The 14,523-nt window shown below is 31.6% G+C and overlaps 1 protein-coding gene across 1 annotated transcript; it reads left to right on the top strand.

Annotated features, from left to right (window-relative positions):
- Positions 1–5,179: 5,179 nt before the first annotated feature.
- Positions 5,180–14,343, top strand: LOC132748477 (ribosome biogenesis protein NSA2 homolog). Its single transcript, XM_060738102.1, has 8 exons — positions 5,180–5,342; positions 8,785–8,920; positions 9,346–9,548; positions 10,190–10,274; positions 11,209–11,303; positions 11,675–11,815; positions 12,742–12,793; positions 13,943–14,343. The coding sequence occupies exons 1-8, from the start codon at positions 5,340–5,342 to the stop codon at positions 14,008–14,010; spliced, it is 783 nt and encodes a 260-aa protein (XP_060594085.1). The 5' UTR covers positions 5,180–5,339; the 3' UTR covers positions 14,011–14,343.
- Positions 14,344–14,523: the final 180 nt, after the last annotated feature.

Here is a 14,523-nt window from a genome sequence, read left to right as displayed (position 1 = left end):
AATAAAACTTCGAATTATGAAAATAAGCAATTATTTTCTGCAGGATTTCATTTCCTATACATACTCAAGTTCTTATGTTGTTATAATATATCTTGCTTTAATGTGCAAGTAAAGTCCAAAACATAGTGTTTCCCTTTACTTATTTCTTTGCATGTACCATGAATCATATCCAACAGGTTATTTACATAGGAGGAAATGAATATGAAAAATAATTTTGTACGGTCAGTATGGGATGGTTTCCCGACCAATATTGATCATTTGGACGGGAGAGGGTGGGAGAATAAATATGGGGACGCCATTCTTTTTGAGGCACGGAAAAAACATTTCAAACGTAATCGCACATTCAAGTATATTATACTGTAAACATTATATTTCTATCAGACAGTTTTTGTTTATTCATTTATTTCGCTAGAGCAGGCACCTGAGTAGAACCACCGACATACGTATGCTATCTGGACAGCCTCGTCACATAAAAATATCCTGACGGGATTCAAACCAACAGCAGTCATTGCCAAGCATAAGCGACCTTAACATTTACATGTATATCAGGTATTACATTTACATGTATATCAGGTATTTTAAACTGTAAAACTATACTGACATAGAGATAACAGCAAGGCAATACTTGATATGCTGTTACATGTAGTTACATAAACCTATAACATGGGGAGTGAATCATGTTTCTGCAAGTGGGCAAACTTGATCTTTCTATTATTAAAACAACAAAGTCTTCTTAATCAAGTTTACTTTCTGTCTAATTTGTCCAGTTACTTGACCGTAACTTGATTGTATTGTAACCAATGATTGTATTCATATTCAGTTTGTTTTTCAGTTAAAATGATTAATTCGTCAGAGGAATCAAATCTTTACAAATCAATATACTACAAGGAAATGCTTATGACTTTTCTTGGTTGACTTGACTGTAGAATACACTGAATTGAGTGAATGAGTGAAATTGGAATTGAAGTCAATTTTTTCATGGTATTTTTCAGATTCCTGATGATGGGGACAGACAGTACCCGTGCAATTCATATAACATCATCTCATTTGTCTAGAATGCTAACTTCTTATCAATGATGACCATCATTATCATAGCATCACTTAATCAATCAACAACAACATTATTATCATCACACATCATTTTACTATAAGTATATTATTCCTAATAACTATTCCTTGCATAAGAATCATTATTCCTCGTAATGTACATATGAATAATTCTTTACATGGGAATAATTATTCCTCGTAGGAAATATTCATTTTGCCATTGATTTATATTAAAGCACTTATCATATTGATACCCCACTCCACCTTGTGGAAACATGCATGTGTTTTGCAATCTGGTGTTGTCTTAAATTTGATAAATTGAAATAATATCCATTTGTTATGTATAAAAAGCAAATTTTTTTTTATTAACTACGGTATATAAATTATCGCAATGTTAATTAAGGAACAATTTGAAGATTATTTCTGGCGCGAGTCTTTGCTTCTAAATTTTTTCATCATATTTTGTCATAAAATGTTACCGGTGTTACATTAAGGTTTTTACAGAATAGTTATTATCGTTGACTTTTGTCATCTCTTTTAAAGGGAAATTTACTCCAGAGGGCCTAATGTGCCAGTGAATTTGTCTCGCCATGCCTCAACGGGGTTTTATTAATGAAACATTTATTGCCCTTGTTTAACTTTGTATCTTTTAATTGACCATTGTCTGTGATTAAAGAATACGTGTAGACGTTTTGTTTTTTAAAAGTATTTTATTTCTGTCTGTAAATGTTGTTTTTTCTACTAGGAAGGCAAAATAATCTCTCGCAATATTGTAAATGAGCCGCGTCACGACAAAACCAACGTAATGCGTTTGCGACCAGCATGGATCCAGAGCAGCCTACGCATCCGCGCAGTCTGATCAGGATCCATGCTGTTCGCTATCAGTTTCTCAATTGTAATAGGGTTTGTAAGCGAACAGCATGGGTCCTGGTCAGACTGCGCGGATGCGCAGCCTGGTCTGGATCCATGCTGGTCGCAAACCCATTATGTTGGTTTTGTCGTGACACGGCTCAAATATTCTCTCAACTGACGGATATTACGGAAATGGTGTTCTGAGTTGTTGTTGTTAATTTTTGCTCGAGATCACACAAGTCGCCATGGATTGTCACTATTTTTATTATTATCATTCTTATTGTGGCTGTTGCTGTTGCTGCTGCTGCTGTTGTTGTTGTTGCTGTTGCTGTTGTTGTTGTTGTTGTTGTTGTTGTTGTTGCTGTTGTTGTTGTTGTTGTTGTTGTTGTTGTTGTTGTTGTATGGTAGTATTTTCATTAGACTGTAATCGGTTCCTTGTGAACTGTCGGAATTTTATAACAAGATAATTTATTTCAATTTCTGCTAAGAAGTAAACAGAGAACTTATCACGTATGGCACTTTTTAAAATTGCGAAAACATGCATTTTTAAATTTTGGTTGTGGAAGTGAAAAGCAGCAAAAAAAGAAAGCAAAATGTTTTTTTTATGACACGATACATAAAAATAAATTTTCAAAAAATTCATAAAACTCCGTGACCCAAAATAAAGGGTTTTTCATAAGATTGTTAATTTTTTGTAATTTTAGTTACGCAGGCAATTTGAGAGAAATTTCAACGGGCAAGACTAGCTAGACTTTTAATCGTTTTTTATTTTAAAATTTTTTTATATGACAGAAAGATTTCGGAAATAATTTTAAACAGGAAAACACTTTATTTTGAACCCTTTACCTCGTCAAACTGAACAAAAGGTTTCATAAACGCAATGAATTTCACAGGTGCTAATAATTTACAGAGTACAAAATGTACTCCATCACACAGTTGTTTCAGTAAAAATTAAAACATGAAGATAAATTCAGTCATAAACATATGGTCATTTTATCCACCGCTTCTGCGACGAATACAACACCGCCGCTGCGATGGACACACAGTGTGATTAATGACGGCTATGGCCTGTGTGATAAATGACGACCTGCGTTGACAGCCATACAACGTGACCAACGGTTAAAAGGCACGTGATCATTATTCATTAATTACATAAAACTATGGTGTGATAAGTGTGATATGGCAGGATGTCAATAATAGTTCAAAAACGTGTGTTATCAGATTCGATCCTGACTCGAATAATAAACATTTAGTGACAAAGTTAACGGTAATGTCATAATGTTGTATCTATATATGCCTTAAAACAGCTAATATAGCGGGATATTGTTTCGGTTTTTGAGAACAGCATAAACACTGTGTCACAAGTTCACGACATATGTGATTTGAGAACAGCATAAACACTGTGTCACAAGTTCACGACATATGTGAGTAACCTTGGTTTTGGATCGCAAACATTTTCTTTCAATGACCACAAAAACTAAACTTCCTTTTGAGAATATATAGAATATATAACAATCCTCTACAAAACTTTGTATGTATAGTTTCTATGCTCAGACTAGCATGATGTCCCCACACTTCTGCAGCAAAATTTAATGTTGGTTAAACAATGATATCAAATAAACTTATCATTTGAGAAACTGGAAGTTCCATCTGGTTACATACAATAAATAATTTGTGTTGTGAAATATATTTTGAGTCATGTTCTAGTTTCCGCTTTTTAAAAGATTTAACAGATCCTACAATTTCAATTCTAGTGACATACATATAAAAATAATAACATAACATAACATAAACATAACATAAACATAACATAACATAACATAAACATAACTTTTATTCGACATTAAACTTTTAAACAACAAAATTATAGTCGATTTACATCAAATAGTGCAAAAGTGAGACACGTGATTTCTTAACCTAGAAATATATTTAGAGACCTATGTATGTTTACCGAGAAGATTAATACATGACGAATGTCAATCATATTAGAATAAAATATGTATTTGATAATTATATGTAGATAACAAAATTATTGTGCATAATTATCAGAAATGTATTGTCGGGGTGAGAACTCTGCAAGTGTGAATAGGTTATTTTGTGCGAGTTGTTTCCCTTCCCTTGTACTTTTGACAAAATTAAGTATAAAGCTAAAGTAGTACCGCGAAAGATATGAAACATTGGTACTATATCTCGAGATAATCGTCCAATCTATTCCTTCCGAAGATTATCTTATGTTGTGTTGTGTTGTGTTGTGTTGTGTTGGGTTGTTGTTGTTGTTGTTGTTATTGTGGTGGTGGTGGTGGTGGTGTTGTTATATGTTATGTTATTTAGGGTAATTTCGCGAAAGATTTTTGCTTTATGAGCTCCACCTTTAAAAATTGGCAATCTTCCCAGCATTTAGGTAATACGCCATCATTAAATATTTTATTATAAAAACGTAAATAAATTCAACAAGTGAAAAAATAACATTTAATTTTTATCCTTTCTACTATATTTGAACATATTTTGATAAATTGTGTTGGTTTTGATTTATTTTTTTCTATTATAAAAGCGTGTAATAAATGGACAAACTATATCTTTTGAATTTTTAAACACTTCTGCAATCAGTTGATTTTTTTTATCTCTATCGAATTAAATTCTACATCTAAATCATTATCATAGATTAATCGTTATGTAAATCATTATTTTTACGATCACACAGTGGTGTAGAACCGTACAAACTATTAAAAATGTATATATCATATCATCAATACTTATGTCACTATTTTCTATTGAGGGTTGTCTGTACATGTATTGTGTTCTCATGTTTCTCCAAAAATACTTTGGTTTACATTTTGTTAATTGTGACACTCGTTTCCCTCTTTCTTGTTGAATTAACGTTTACTATAAGTTTTACATTCTTATAAAACAGGTACAACGATTATGTATCAATAATTAAGGTACAAATGAAACTCCAACTTGGGCTATAGTTAAAATGGAGGTCATGAAAACCATGAACTCCCGAATTGATTAGGTCGACTCCCGACTTGATAAAATTGACAGCATTGAAAAAAGTAGTAAACTCTATGTGCTTGAAGCTATTAAAGTAAAAAGCATCGAGTCTCGCGTTTGTAATGCAGAAAATAAACTTTTCATTTATGCTTAAATGCCTTTTCGAAAAATATTGACACTAATAAACAATTGTTATTTAGTCTTTTCATTTCATATCAAGTATGTTTAACTAAGAGACCGTCGATTTGTACATAATAAACGATCTTTATAGACCGGAGTCCGTCAATTAGTAGGCCGCTTTAGGCATACGAATAAGGACGGATTCGGTGTTTTATCAAAGATGCTCATGCGCAATAACTACTTCCTTTCTAAACAACAACAACACGAGCAAGGCATTAAAATTTCACAACATTGTTTTTCACCCTAATTTGAACTGAACTGTTATCAAAATGGTAATTGCTTAGCATTTTCGTAGATAATATACCGTGCTGTGAATATTTTTAAAGTAATAAAAGATAAATATTTGTTATCGTGTTTTTTTTTTTGAAATATACTGGTTGGAGAGATAACTCCGACACTAAATCACATATTTTTTGCAATATTTTAATTATCTTCCAGTATATTTTAAATATTGAACCACCTAAACAAAGTTCAGTTCAAAGACTTAACATTACACCACAAAAACTATGTATGAAAATGGAATCTGGTACTTTTTTAAGGTCTTGAATGAGGTATACAAAACATGGTCTTTTTACCCCACAACAGTAGATAAAGTCGACACTTTAATTTTTAAGGAAAAAATGACTGGAAAATCAGCATCAATAATTTATTTTTACATCTTATATGGTTTATCTATTTTTTGTAAATATTTAAACAATTTTTCAAAAATCTTTCCCAAGTCAGTGGCCTGTGGTCAATACATTTCTAACTACCTTACTGTAATGGAAGTGGCTAGCCGTACGGGCCCGTACGGCTAGCCAAAAGTTCTAGCCGTACGTGAGTCACGTACGACTAGCCTGGACACACTGTATTGGCTAGCCGTACGGCACTTTTCAAAATTATATGGAAGTCGAAAATGCATATGTTATTTTTGTGTCTTTAAACGACGATTTTAATCAAATTTCCGCATTTGTCCTAGTGTGTTCACTTTAATAAAGATGCTCCGCAAATTTGCAAAAAAAAAAATGAATTCGAGTAAGCGTTGTATAATCTATCTTAATAAAATTAAGTGTCTTATAGTTGCATGTTATAACGTCCTTAATTTTCATGCTTATGATTTGTATGAAAGATGAATTGTTAAATCTGTTAATTAAGCACATGGATCGAATAAATAATGATCGGAGGGGAATGAAATAAAACGGTGAAAAGGAAAAATAATTTAATAATGCAAACTTTCCTTAATGATGGACGATGGACAAACTTCTATACCGTCGGTATTTGACGCAATTGTCAGAGACCGACAACAATTATTTTCGGTGTGTTTTTTTTTTTTTTTTTGTTTTTTTTCTATCAATTTAAAAATTAAATTTAATGAAACAAAAAAGGATAATTATCAAAATTTTGTTAACTTTTTCAATTGATGTTATTTAATTGCAACAAAACGCTATTTTTTCTCGACGTCTTGAGATGACAAAGTACGTACATTCTTTACTGTAGCTAACACGTCGATTAATCTCTAAAAAGTAAACATTCTTGACTAAAATCCTCGCTTAAAGTCATAATTAACATATGCACTTTCGCCTTCCATATATTTTTGAAATGTGCCGTACGGCTAGCCAATACAGTGTGTCCTGGCTAGTCGTACGTGACTCACGTACGGCTAGAACTTTTGGCTAGCCGTACGGGCCCGTACGGCTAGCCACTTCAAAATTTAGTAAAAAGAACGTTTTGAAGCAGTTTTTGCCTACAAAAAGTTTAGGTTATTTGAAAAACATTAAAAAGTCTACCAAATTATAACAAATCATCACATTCTGTCCTGTTCCTATACTGTTAGGTGATCATGTGCTTATTTGCTGAAAAACAAAGCTAAAACAATTATATTTATCAAGTGTCAGGGTTATCTATGCGTCGGAGTTATCTCTCCGACCAGTAAAGTGATCTAACCTCATCATTTACAGATATATGCAGAGACATAGATAACAGAGATAGGCTACTTCCTAGCCAGTTAAAATATCACGCGTGCCTACTAAACTTAAAACTTGTAGCAAGTAAAACTTATTAACCAGATATCAAAATCAGTAAAATTATCACTAAAATAATACATTTTCTGAAAGCTTATGCATTTGTCTATGGCTGCAGGTAAAAATATTTACAGTTCCCATTTAAATAAATGTTGTATCATTTTTTAAAGAGAACAACTTAATATTTTTTGTTACAAAACTATTCATATGACAAAAAACTGGCTCAGTGGTTATGTTCTGCCATGTTTTTCTAAGTGAAAGGCATGGAAAGTTACCAATATTTTAACATGCAGCCATAGATGAAAGATTTACCTTTCAAATGGTACATAATATTAAAGGATCAAATGTACATCCATTAAGTTTTATTTGCTACAAAATGCCTAATTTTCCACTTTTTTATAGGCATGAGTGATATTTCAATGGAGTATATAGGAGCTGCTTATCTCTGTCATCTATGTCTCTGGATATATGCCATCATTATGGTCCAGATGAATAATATGAATAAGGCAACGATGAATAATATGAATAAGGCAACGATGAATAATATGAATAAGGCAACGCCTCAAAGCGAGCTCTTTGACTGAAATTATAGTACATTATGATTTTACACATTTTATGTTTTCAATACACTCAGAACTGCACACTTTTGGCTGCACAATTCACTCGACACCATATTTAACATTTTCCGTTTTAAAACATTGGTATATTATGATATGCGTTACCGTAAAGCTCGCTGTGTGAGCTTGCTATAAAGACAATGAGGAGAACTTAATGATTACCCCAGCATACATTATGATTTGTAGAACGTTGCATGAATAAGCAAGTTACTATTCTATCCAGATGTCTGTACATCAGATGGGGATGCACTAACATGCCTGTCTAATGAACAAATAAGTTTCACCTATTAAATGTTGCATACAGCTCCTATGGCTGAATCACCCAGAATCCCAATTCGCTCTTCGCCGTCAGGGGTAATTTACAGCCAATCAGAGGTCATGACATGTATAATAATACTCACATACTGTATCTGAATACTACAGATTTGTGAAAGGTCTTGCAACACCCCTTTGCTCTAAGTATATCTTATTGCTAAAAAAAACTTCATTCAGTTTGAAACAAGAAATAAAAATGCTTCACTTGTCATCAACCGTCTGTCACAAAATCACCTGCAGCTGGCAACATAAACAATTGTTGGCTATTTTGACATAAAAGTCTGACAAAGTGAACTTTAAATTTGTTATTGTCACCCATTTCTGACTGAATAATGTAACTTCTATTTTATAGTATTAAGTTCCAGTGCAACAATGTTCTGTTGCGAAAGAGATGGAATATTAAGAAATATTTGAAAACGAATGCATTCACATGAGCAATTTAGTTTACAATATATATAAAATGTTTATAATATGAAATAAGACGCTACCTATGACTTGGAAAGCTCTTGTGATTAAATAATATTAATAAGCATGAAATTTTCAATACATAAACCAGTTTTTTCCTGGACTATATAATAAGGAATTGCATGCATTATAGTTCAAACCCTAAAGCAGAGTTCTCCTGTTTTGCTACTTAAATAATTATTAATTAATATCAACAATAATTTCAAAGAATATTCATATCAGTTAATCTGAACAAATTATTCAGTAACCAATCACTGTGGTCCAAAGTCTTTTTGTAAATAACTAACTGAAATTCTAATAATTTTGTACCTTTTCAGCCTCAGAATGAACATATTGAACTTCACAGAAAGCGTCATGGCTACAGACTTGACTACCATGAACGGAAGAGGAAGAAGGAGGGGCGTAAGCCTCATGAAATGGCAAAGAAGGCAAAGAAATTGAGGGGCATAAAAGGCAAGATAATAGATTATTCCTGATTGAGCAAATCTATCTATGGGCATATGGAATTTAAATTCAAAGATTTTCTTAGGCTCTCAAAAGATTTGGAGACAAGTCTTTGTTAATAACTTAATAATTATTCAGATGTCAGGAGTAAAATACATGTACTTTGAAGATGTGAGAACATTTCAATTAGTTCTTTCTTATATGTTCTGTTCATTTAAAAAGTGTTGAAACTGTTAATAAGTATGTGTCTTAAGGTCTTAAACAAATTTCTTTTATCTCCTGGATTAAACCACTATGTACTTTTTCAGAAGTAAAAACTTAAATATAAAAAAAACAAAAGAAACCTTAATGAACCTTATATATACTCCTAGTTTTAGCCCCAGCGTCTATTTTAGGGTATAGCTAATTTATTTTATTTTTTTTTTGTTTTGTAGCAAAGCTATATAATAAACAGAGACACTCAGAGAAGATACAAATGAAAAAGACTATAAAAATGCATGAAGAGAGAAAAACAAAACAAAAAACTGATGAAAATGTTCCTGAAGGTGCTGTTCCAGCATATCTGCTCGACAGAGAGGGTCAGAGCCGGGCCAAAGTATTATCAAACATGATAAAACAGAAACGAAAAGAGAAAGCGGTAAATTGTCAATATTCTACATTTATTTTTATGGGCCAACAGCATGAAAAACTTCTAATAATGTTAACCCCATGGTCATCCGTTGTGAAAATTTTGTGTCAGCTTTGTATCTCTTAAAATGGTATTTGGCAGAATTTTTTGACAATAATAAAAGGATGTACATAGGACAGGTTGGTCTGTCTGTAAGGTGCCTGCTTACTGTTAGAATTTTTTATGATGGTCAAAAGTTTGTGTCATTGAACTAATCTTATTTGGATAAAACAAAAAACTTTATTCTGAAAGTAAAGAACATACTGATTAGAAGTTGCTATAGTTAGCCAAATGTTGGAACTGAAACATTTAGTTGGATATGGTGGTCTTCAGTCACTAGTTACAACATTGTCATTTTGAAAAATCAACAAAATAATCTTTATTTGCCTCCCTGAATAGATGAAACTTGTGTTATATTCTTCTTGTTTATAGATATAGAGGTTTTGCCTTTATTATTCATTCATTTCATTTTTTCTTTTAAAGCGATCAAAATGGTCAAGTTGAAAAAGTTAAAAAAAAATTGTGGTCGTAACTAAGTATTCCATACATATATCATGTAATTATTTGTAATGTATCTTTTATGCTATATATTTTACCAAATTATGTTGCAGGGTAAATGGGAAGTACCTCTACCAAAAGTTAAGGGAATGAGTGAAACAGAAGTGTTCAAGGTTATAAAATCAGGAAAAACTAGACGTAAGTTAGCATAGAATAAAGTAGTAGTTTACAAAATGCCTTGTTTTAAAAACCAGCTTCATAATGAAAAGTATTTAATTTTGAAAAAAAAAGAAAAATAATAAGCTTTATATCATAGGAACTTGACTATTGTATTTGTAATGTCCATGAATTAGATTTTGCTAAAATTATGTGGCTTAAACATTCAACCTATAAGAATCAAACACAGTCATTGTAATCTTTTGGTCATAAATGCCACATTAAGTGAGACATCTTGTTGCTATATAACAGTAGTTGTGAAAACAATAGTTAAATAACAGTCGAAAGTAAATTTGGAGAAAAATTTATATATGATTAGATATCTTTAGTTTTAATCCATTTCCACTGTGTATATATCTGGATCTGTATACCATGTATTGTGTATTTTCAGGAATAAAATATATATGTTTAAACTATAGTAATTTGATTCAGAAGAAGAGAAGTTTTATAAGCACCTTAAACAATTTAATTTTATTTACTATTTTCTTATCCTATGGTCTAAGGGAAATAACTCTTGAATTTCAGAATCAGTAAATCTATCTTGCACTTTCTGACTAATAAGTGTAATTTTTTCTGACTAATAAGTGTACAATTGACATTTTCTATAATCAGATCTTGACAGTTGGTTGTTTATTATGAATATTTAAGCTCTGAATAATTCTTTGGGTTTATTTCTCAATTTTGCGGCTATAATACATTGTATAAACAAGGTGTAGAAAAGTAGTAAGAAAAACTGGGCCTAATTCTTTGTCAGGTTCATTGTGTATATGTCTATGAGTGAGACTAAAAAAAGTGTTGAAGCACCACACTTAATACCGTATATACCGGACAAGGACCTGCTAAAATATCTTCTTTTCTGTAGATTTTGCATTGAACATGACCAGTGTATATTGATATTGTGAATATATTATTTTAGGGAAAGGTTGGAAGAGGATGGTGACAAAAGCTTGCTATGTTGGTGAAGGGTTTACACGAAAACCACCAAAATTTGAGAGATTTATACGACCTATGGTAAACTGTTAGATTATTCAGTTTATCTTCATGTTAAAAATTTATATGTATCTGTAACTGTTTATGGATTTTCTTTTCATTTACAGTATAGAAAAATATTAAGGCTCAATTTGGCTGTTTTATCGACGTTCTACAACATGATGTTGACCAATTTTTGTCACAGATTTTCGACATCAACTAGAAAAAGTCGTAGACTTCCACATGTTGATAAAAAAATCTTGAGGAAATTTTAGACATATTTTAGATAACAAATGTTAATTCCATTCATCTTGCCCATTGTGAAATAAGAGAAATTTACAAAGCAAAAAAAATAAAATAAGGAAAAGCAATCTTGTTATGTATTATGTATATCTTCTGTTTTTGTACTTCAGGGTCTTAGATATAATAAAGCTCATGTTACACATCCTGAACTGAAGGCTACATTTCATCTCCCCATCATTGGTGTGAAGAAAAATCCTACATCACCACTGTACACATCTTTAGGTGTTCTCACAAAGGGTACCATAATTGAGGTAAAACTTTCAAACTTGGTTTTACATTGGTCACTGTTTGCTATTTGCAGTGAAAAGGAAATTATTTAAATGGAAAATTAGTATCTTAGTACGTTAGTATCAAGTGACTGCAGCTGCTTTTAATATATATAAGGTTTGCCAGCACATGGCTTTAATATCATTTAAAAGCAAACAATATAATACATTTATTTATATATTATATACATGTTTTGTATATGTAGAAAAACAGACTCAACCTTGTTGAATTTGGCCATGAAATTAATACAAATTATATGTGTCATATCATATGACAGTGTGCTAGTTTGTCAAATGGTTTCATGTATTCTACATGTATTTTATCTGTCTTTGAGATTAAACTGTCCGGTACTTATAACTATCTTCATTATTTCAAGAAAAAATAGACTGAAATAATTCTCTCATTATCAACCAGAGATTTTATGATTTTGAAAACATTAAGTCTTTAGTTATTTTATTAACATCTCTCCCCTAACTGGTGAGTTCTTGATAAAATTTTATAGTTCAATTACATGAATTGGGTTGAGGCATCAGAATTACAGCCACTGTTTAACCATACATGATCGTAAGAGGCGACTAAGTAGGTCCAGATTACTGGGATCTATGCATCTGTTAGCTACAACAGGTGAGGTGGTTTTGAACACTGGTGTAGCTTTTTGTAACCCCTCAGGTTAGACGAAATTATCTTTCCTGTTTCCTTGCCATATGGCCTAAACTGTGTTGGTGTGCCGTGAAACAAAAACAATCAAATGTTGCAGGAACAGATTTGAGAGTGGCTTTATACAGTGTAGCTCCCTATACAGTCAAACTGAAATAAATTCTATATATAGCTTCCTACAAAATCAAATTAAAGTTAATTCTGTATAAACTAAATCAAGATTCAAAATCGAGATATTCTTTCTATATTTCAGGTTAATATTAGTGAACTTGGACTTGTCACACAGAGTGGTAAAGTAGTATGGGGTAAGTGTTGCATATTATCAGATGATCATAGGATGTCTTTTTATGATCAAGTTTGTTACTTCTGCCTATGCTGATCACTTCTGCTGGGTTTTCATTTTTATCTTAGGCAATAGGTTAGTCGTCGAAATTAACCGATTTGGCCAAGGGAAAATGGTGATATTTTTAATCTTCAGGCTGAAAATATAACTGATTATAACAGCATTTCAACCGATGATATTGATTGCCAATCTTTTAATAATGAAAATCCTGCTTTTGACATAGATTTAAAAGATTTGGTAACATTTTCTGGTTTTATTTTATCTTGAACTTCCGCTTGTAATTAAAGGAACTTCACTAAGGTCCAAACGCCTAAAAACTTGAATTTGAATTTGTTACATAGATCAGCTTGATAGTAGAAAAATATACTGAAAAATTATTATTATTTTTTTTTTTTTGCTATTCCTAGCATGATTTGTGTGTGAAGCGTTTTAATGCTTTTAAATTTTGGGTCATTGTTCAGTTAGAATTATTATTTTAGAAGAACAAGACTGAGCAAATGATCCAAGATTTTACACACAAGTTATTGGTCTAGAGCTACATCGGGACTGGAAATTAACATAGGAAAATTTATACTCAGTCCTGAACAGTCAAAACACCATAGTGGAATCCCTTTAAATTACAACATTAGATTCTACCAAACAAGTGTTATTGGAATTTGTCTTGTAAAATCTTTAGCTTTAATTAGGGGATAGTGACATTATTATTTATAATTTTATAAGTTCGGAATTTACCTGTGTGAGCTGAACAAAAATTTCAGCTTAGTACTAAGTACTGACGAGTTACTTGTACTCAAAGAGGCAAGTACACGTCCCCACTGACCATGGTTTAAGAAGAGATATAGGTGAAATCTGCAGGTTTTCCATGTGTTATTGGTGACTGTTTTTCCTTGGTGCTAACTATTTTGCTTTTAAACATATATATACAATCTTTTATCAAAAGTATATAGCATGAAAAAAATCATCTTCAAATTGACATAATATGAGTATGTATGCATTCATTGATTTAATGTAAGATTTTTAAACTAGCTTAGAAATTAACAAAATTTTGTTTTTCAATGTAATGAATGAATGAATGGAGAGTGCATTTCATTTCTTTCTTTTTGTTTTTCAGGAAAATATGCACAGGTTACAAATAACCCCGAAAATGATGGATGTATAAATGCTGTCCTGCTAGTGTGATCCAACAAAGGAACTCAAAGAAAAAAACTGAAAAATATAACCAAAAAAAATAGAAAAAAATTCAAAGAAGAAAATCTCTGATTTAAATACCATCTAGTACGAATCAAGACTTGTTAAGAAAATGATTTTGCAGCTTATAATAATGCCGATGTTGTTTCAATTGTTTGACACGCGTTTCAGTTTAATTTTTCCTAGTTTGTAAGAAAAAAATGAAGAAACAGTTGTAAAATGAAATGATTAGCAAAATGCAAAGCAAAACTGCATATAATCAGTAAATTTGTTTTTGTTTCATTGCTCTGTGGAATTAATAAATGTAAGAGAGATTTAAAGTTGTGCTACTTGTTGCTTTTAGCTCGATTTTTTCCGAGGAAAAAAACAAGAAAGGTATTGTTAGTCATGGCGTTGTACCTTTTGCCGTTCATGATGACCCTAATAGGACACCATAGATTTTTTTCCTCGGAAACTGCAAAGCCCAGAGCTTGGATATTTAGCATGTAGCTTTACACATTGGCT

This window comes from Ruditapes philippinarum, unplaced genomic scaffold (genome assembly GCF_026571515.1).
Source record: "Ruditapes philippinarum isolate M1 unplaced genomic scaffold, ASM2657151v2 ctg9779_1_1_1_1, whole genome shotgun sequence".
NCBI lineage: Eukaryota > Metazoa > Mollusca > Bivalvia > Venerida > Veneridae > Ruditapes > Ruditapes philippinarum.
The sequence above is the reverse complement of the archived record's forward strand: the minus strand, read 5'-3'. Positions and strand labels throughout refer to the sequence as shown.